Source organism: Strigops habroptila, chromosome Z (genome assembly GCF_004027225.2).
Source record: "Strigops habroptila isolate Jane chromosome Z, bStrHab1.2.pri, whole genome shotgun sequence".
NCBI lineage: Eukaryota > Metazoa > Chordata > Aves > Psittaciformes > Psittacidae > Strigops > Strigops habroptila.
Genome location: NC_044302.2, coordinates 92,758,164 through 92,764,501, shown reverse-complemented (window position 1 = coordinate 92,764,501; position 6,338 = coordinate 92,758,164). Strand labels below are relative to the sequence as shown.

At 48.5% G+C, this 6,338-nt stretch overlaps 1 protein-coding gene across 1 annotated transcript in view; it reads left to right on the top strand.

The window, feature by feature from the left end:
• The first annotated feature begins 277 nt into the window (after positions 1-277).
• The window catches only part of UBE2R2 (ubiquitin conjugating enzyme E2 R2), a 49,875-nt gene continuing 43,814 nt past the window's right edge, over positions 278-6,338 (top strand). The window contains exon 1 of the mRNA XM_030512327.2: positions 278-627. Coding sequence (XP_030368187.1) covers positions 451-627 — 177 coding nt within the window. The 5' untranslated portion in view covers positions 278-450. The remainder of the gene's footprint in view (positions 628-6,338) is intronic.

The following is a 6,338-nucleotide window of genomic DNA, read 5'->3' as shown; positions in this document are numbered from 1 at the left end:
TCCCCATCCCCATCCCCATCCCCATCCCCATCCCCATCCCCATCCCCATCCCCTCCGCCCCACTCTTAGCCCAGCACCCGGCTCCAGTGCGGGTGTCTCCCCCAGCACTGGGCCCCCTCGCCCAGCCGCCAGCGCTGCGGCGGGGAGCGCTGTCCCTTTAAGCGCGCCGGTGGGGGCGTGGCTTTGCCGCGCTGGGGGGCGTGGCTTGCCATGCGAAGGGGGCGTGGCTTATCGTATATGGGGGGCGTGCCGCGGCGCGGCGCGCTGAGGTCAGCGGTGAGCGGGCGCCGTCACAAAAGGAAGTGGCGGCGGCGGCGGCGGCGGCGGCGTCCGTCAGCGCGGGGAGGGGCGGGGGCCCGCGGGGCAGCGCGGCGGCGGCGGGGCAGCGGCGGCAGCGGCGGCAGCGGGAGCGGGGGGAAGCGGCGGCGGCGGCGGGGGCCGCGCCGCGCCATGGCGCAGCAGCAGATGAGCAGCTCGCAGAAGGCGCTGATGCTGGAGCTGAAGTCGCTGCAGGAGGAGCCGGTGGAGGGCTTCCGCATCACCCTGGTCGATGAGTCCGACCTCTACAACTGGGAGGTGGCGATCTTCGGGCCCCCCAACACCCTCTACGAGGGCGGGTACTTCAAGGTACGGTCTTACCCCAACCCCGCTGGCGGAACGGGCCTCCCGCCGCCGCGGTGGTCCCCGGCAGCCGCCGCCGGGGCCTGCGCCACCCCCCTTCGCCGCCCTGACGGGCCTCTTTGTCGGGCTCGGAGGGGCCCCGGGGGGGCGGCGGGTCCGCGGCCGCTGCCAGCCCCTCGGTCCCCCCGCCCCCGCGGAGGGAGCCCGGGCCTGCGGGAGGAGGCAGCGCAGGGGCCCGTTGTGGTGCTGCCGGCGGCGGGGGACGGTCCGCAGGGGCGGGCGGGGGCCTGCGGGACCTCCCCTCCTCTGTCCCTCGGGATGCGCGCTGGGGAGAGGGGGCCGCGCCGCAGCCCGCTCCGCTCTGTTATTGTAACCCCGAAGACGGGCAGGTACCTCATGGCAGGGTGCGGGTTCGTTCTCCCCCACCCCCGGGTTGTCCATCTGGCTCTGGTCTGTGTTTGTTTATTTCCAAGTAAGGGGCTTCCCATCCATCCCTGGATAGCTCCGCTCTTCGCGCAGCAGCATCCTGTGTAGGATGACTAATTCGGGGTAAAGGCTGTGTTTTCCTCAAAACTTCAGGATTTCGGGTTTTCATTATTATGTTTTTTCCCTTTGTTTTCCCTTTCTTCCTCTCCAAACTTTCAGAGGGCAGCCTTCAAAGGGCTACGCTAACATGTAATTGGTGCAGGTAGAGAAATGCTTTCAATTTCTCTCTCAACCTTCCTGCTAATAAAAAAACCTCCTTGTGTGGTTGTTGTTTCCCCTCTTGTAAATACAGTAAGCAAGGAATCTGGCATTGCTGTCCCAGAAAGGAACTGAAGGGAGCAGGCTTAAATTCTCAAATCAGCTGGAGGAGGAATTGCATGTCTGTCTTAAACGATTAAAACCCCTTGGTATCTGCAGAACCATAGAATAGTTAGGGTTGGAAAGGACCTTAAGATCGTCTAGTTCCAACCCCCCTGCCATGGGCAGGGACACCTCACCCTACAGAAGATACACTGCATTGGGCATACCCTTTTGGACTTGATGTCCACTTGGTCTCTGGCAAAATACTGTCCCTTTCAGCTCACCTTTCCCAGGAGTTAATCATTTTAGTAGTGGCTCCTGCATCTCCCGTTTCATGCCCTTTGGCTCCTGTCAAACGGAAAAGAAATTTTGGATGATCTCTTTGCTTGGCTAACGTGCATCCTCAGTGCCTCTTGGCTTCTCTGGGTCAAGGTTTAAGAGCTTTGTTCCACAAAACCAAAATAACCTGTAGCTTGGGGAATAATAGATTTGAGTCACGTTCAGTTTGGCCTCATTGTTTTGAAGGAAGGGAAGGCTTTGGCACAAGGCTTGCCTTTTGTAATGAGTTGGCTGGCTTACTCATGTAGGTGTGATAGGTATATTCTTAGACTCACCTCCATTATTATTTATTCAGGAAGTCACTCTAGTCTTTGGTTGGTAACTGGGTCATTTTTACATCCAAATGTCTTGGTGACCTCTTCCTGCACTTACATTACTCACCCATTCTTATTCAAAGAAATCACAATGGGTCAGAATTTTTGTTTGCTCGTCTCTGGACTGTACATTTCTGATTGTTCCTGGAAAGAAGCTGAAGGAGCCTTTGAGATAATCTGGGGATGTGTGCTAACAAGTGTAGATTGGGGCAGGGTTGCCACTTGCCTTACCTCAGTGTTGTGAATGTGCTATCCTTTTTGGTATTTGAAGTCCTTGAAATGTTGTGCCTTTCTTCCAAAGTCTTGTGACCCATCCTGTGACACTTAGAAACTGGGAGACTAAGGTCTCGTGGTGCTTTCACCCTTCCACACCAGATTCTCTGCAAGCTGAAATCTGTCATATTTTGTTTCTGTCTCATCTTTCATCCATAAGGAGCTGTGCATGGTGTTATTTTTGTTTTGGTAGCATTTAATCTTCGGTGATGCATCCTAACATCTGAGCTACTGAAAAAGGGGTCTTAGACCCTCATTCTGTCCCTAGGGAGAAGCAGTCTTGTTATCCTGATGTTCTTGGCTTTCTTTGTACTGGGCCTTCAGGCAAACCTTTAGATGTGTTAGGCTTACTGAATCATTTAAAGAGAAGATTAATACCCTAAACTTTATTTGGTGGGGTGACTTCTGTGCTATATTCACAATATGTGCAAGGTGAGCCCTAATTCAGATCAACATCTGATATATTTTTCAGGTATCTCGGATTGATGAGATATCTAGCTTCATCTCGTTTTGTATTTTTAGCTTGATAAAATGAGGTAAGGAGTATTAGAAATATGCAGTTGCAGGATATAACTTAAATGTTGTGGCAGTGAGAGTTTGGGAATTTTCTTCCACTTGAGGTGTGGTTTGGGGGTAGGAACTGAAGGGAAAGTACAAAGGCAAGTATAAATATTTTGAGGAAAACCTGTGTTTAATGTGATCTTAATAAAGAAAGTGTTAGTGAGGGTTGATTGAGAATACAAATGCTTGATTTGTGCTCTTGGCAGCTTTTGGCGCCTTGTTGATTCTTGGAGAAATACGAGCTTTCTCTCCGGGTTGTTGAACTAGCTGAATAAACTGAAATGAGGGGAGTGCTCTCTCTCTGCATCTCCTTGACAGGAGCTACTGCTCTTAAAAGCTGGTTCAACATTGCAGAAGATTCTGGTTTCAGTGGCTAATCCTGTAACTCTAGCATTTGATAAATTGAAACATAAAACAAGTCCCCTGAATGTTTGTTTGAATGGTAAGCTAACAATGCTTTAGTGTTGGCTATAATAAAGTCAGGGACTTCTTAAAAATTCAAGCACAGCATCTAAGCTTATTTTATCAGCTAATACAGCATGCTCGTATCTGCTGCAGTACTTCACAGTTAGGACCTCCAAGCTAGGTGGAAAAGGGCAGCAGCCTTCAGAAGCAACCACTGTGTGAGCAGCAGCTTCTATCAGCAGAGATGGGAGCAGCCCTGAATTGTAAGCCCCAGTAGGCGATCAGCTGGAGGTGCACATCTGCAGCAGAGGTTTTGTCAACCTTCACCTTGTCTTTCTTCCCACTCATACTACATAGCTACATAATGTTCTGTGCAACCCTTTGCTTAAGTTCCAGATTACCAGCCTTGAAGGAGTTGAGCTACTTCATAGCTGGTTACCTTTCATTCCTTGCTGGCAAGGCAAAAATAGCACAGGGCCAGTTAAGTCCTCCAAAGAGGTTCAGTGGTGAGAGCAAATACCTGTCCTTCAGCTGCAGTCAACAGGAAATTGCCAGTTTGACTGAAGTTCCTGGCATAATCAGTTGCGTTGGGCTGCAGGTGTTTGACTGCAATAGGTGAACTTGATTTTTGGTCCCTGACTCATTCAGAGTTTGTCTAAGGGTGAAAGGTGCATAGACTTTGTGTATGTGAGACGTTCTGAACAGCTGATTCAGCTGCTGAGCTTTTTTTTGAGTGACAAAGGGAAGGTTTTGCTCAAAATGAAATGATTCATGTCCAGGTTGTCAACAGTACCAGTTGCTTCTTTCTTAGGTCAGCTGGGAAGGACATGGTGTGGTAAGACAGGTCTTTAGATCAGACCCCACTGGGCTATGTGGTAGTTCTGAATTGCTCTGAAAATAATGGGAATGTGTTTTTTTTCTGGTCCTTCAGGCAGTGCCTGAGCAGTAGAGAACTGGATTGTGCTGTACTCTGCAGTACTGTGTACGAGCAGTTCATTGATGCCACCTTCATGCCATAAGCATCTTCTGTTCAGCTGAAAGGGTTCTTTGCTACATGCAGGGGACTTCTTCACCTTTAATTGTGGCAGCTGATTCTTAAATGGGGGCCATAACAATAAAGGTTAGCAAGATGCAATCTGGTGATGATAGGTGATAGTTGTGATAATCTCAATGGCTGAGGACTGTGTGTGCTTAAACTTTCACCAGCTCAGTTGACTGTTGATCAGTCTCTGCCTTGAAATCCAGTGTCTGTCTTGGACCTTCACAGCCTGGCCATTGATAAACGTCTGCCGAAGGCTTTGATCAAGTGATATTTTAAGGATAGTTGCAGAACTATTACGAAGTGTTTCCTGGTGGCTTACTCAGAGCTCTCTGTGTTTGGTGCAATTGTGCCTTAGCGTCACAGTTTTTAATTGTGTTTAGATAAAGGAAATTCTTCTAATTCTCTTATAGCTGAACAGTATTCTTCTGCTGGGAGCCAACCTTTCAGGGAAGGTGAAAGTGAGAAATTACACAAATAGAAACTTCATTATTAAACACATAGCGCTGCTTAGAAGCATGGTTTGACCAAGTGTCCTGTGTCAAGAAGCATGTTTAATGTAGATCAAGAGTCAATATTAAAAGCTCCTTCAGAGGTGATTTAGAATCATGGGCTGGTTTGAGTGTGAGGTGACCTTAAAGCTCATGTAGTTCCAACCCCCTGCCATGGGCAGGGACACCTTCCACTAGAGCAGGTTGCTCCAAGCCCCTGTGTCCAACCTGGCCTTGAACACTGCCAGGGATGGGGCAGCCACAGCTTCTCTGGGCACCCTGTGCCAGCGCCTCAGCACCCTCACAGGGAAGAGCTTCTGCCTAATGTATAATCTAAATCTCCCCTCTGTCAGGTTAAAGCCATTCCCCCTTGTCCTGTCACTACAGGCCCTTGTAAAATGCTCCTGTCCAGATTTCTTGTAGCCCCTTTAGGCACTGAGAGCTGCTCTAAGGTCTCTCCTGAGCCTTCTCTTCTCCAGGCTGAACAAGCCCAGCTCTCTCAGCCTGTCTTAATAGAATTTAGGCTGGGTAGAGGAAAATGAATGCAGCTAACATGAAAGGAAGAAAGAAAAATAAACTGCATTGTTAGAGTTGCTATTTGATTTCTTAAGGCAATTTATTTCATAAGGTATTTTTGCTACTTGAAGGAGCAAGTCTTGACACACAAGTTAGAAGGGGGGAAGAAAACTCAAGCATTATGATTAGGTTTCTCAAATAATTTGGGGGCTAAGTACTTGTCAAGGCATTGCTTTCCTTGCCTTTGTGTTTTTTTTTGTTTTGTTTTTGTTTTTTTAACTCATTAACTGTATGCTGTTTAGTTCTGTATTGTTTGATCTCAGCTCCTTCCAAATCTTCTTGATTTGTTTTGATGTCAAAGTAATTTGCAATATGTGGGAATAACTTTTTTTTTTCAGAGCAGGAAATTGATGTGAAACTTACGGATGGCAAGAATGAGCTCCATGTTTAAAAGTCTGGTATTGTAGGCTACTTCCCAGAAAGCTTAAAATTAAGTAAATAGCAGTTTCCGAAGCACTTAGAATTATGTAACTGGCAGAACATTTAACTCCACAAAAATATTCCTTAGTGCCAAGGAAAAAATGTGTGGTACTCTCAGCACAAAAGCTGGCTTCCACAGGCCTCTACGTTGCAAGGTGGAACAGAGCTTCGCTCTCAGTGTACTTACTGTTCTGTTTTTTTGTTGCCTTTAGGTATCAGTGATGCTAATCGTCAGAGGTTTGATGCAGCAAAGGGATATGGAACTGTGAGAACAGAGCCTGGAGTTCCTTGCTCTGGGTGTGAAGAGCTCCCATTCAGAGCAGGCTATCTCTCCAAAGAGCCACTAAGCTGCCTGCAGGCAGGGAGGCCAGAAACTTCTTCAGATGTTGGCTCACTGGTCATAAGCACAGTTATGGTCTCCAACTCTCAGGCCTGGGGAATACCAGATTGACCCTCATTCTGCTGTTGGTTTTTGGATGTGTACCTCTGTGACCCATCCAAAATGTTGTGTAA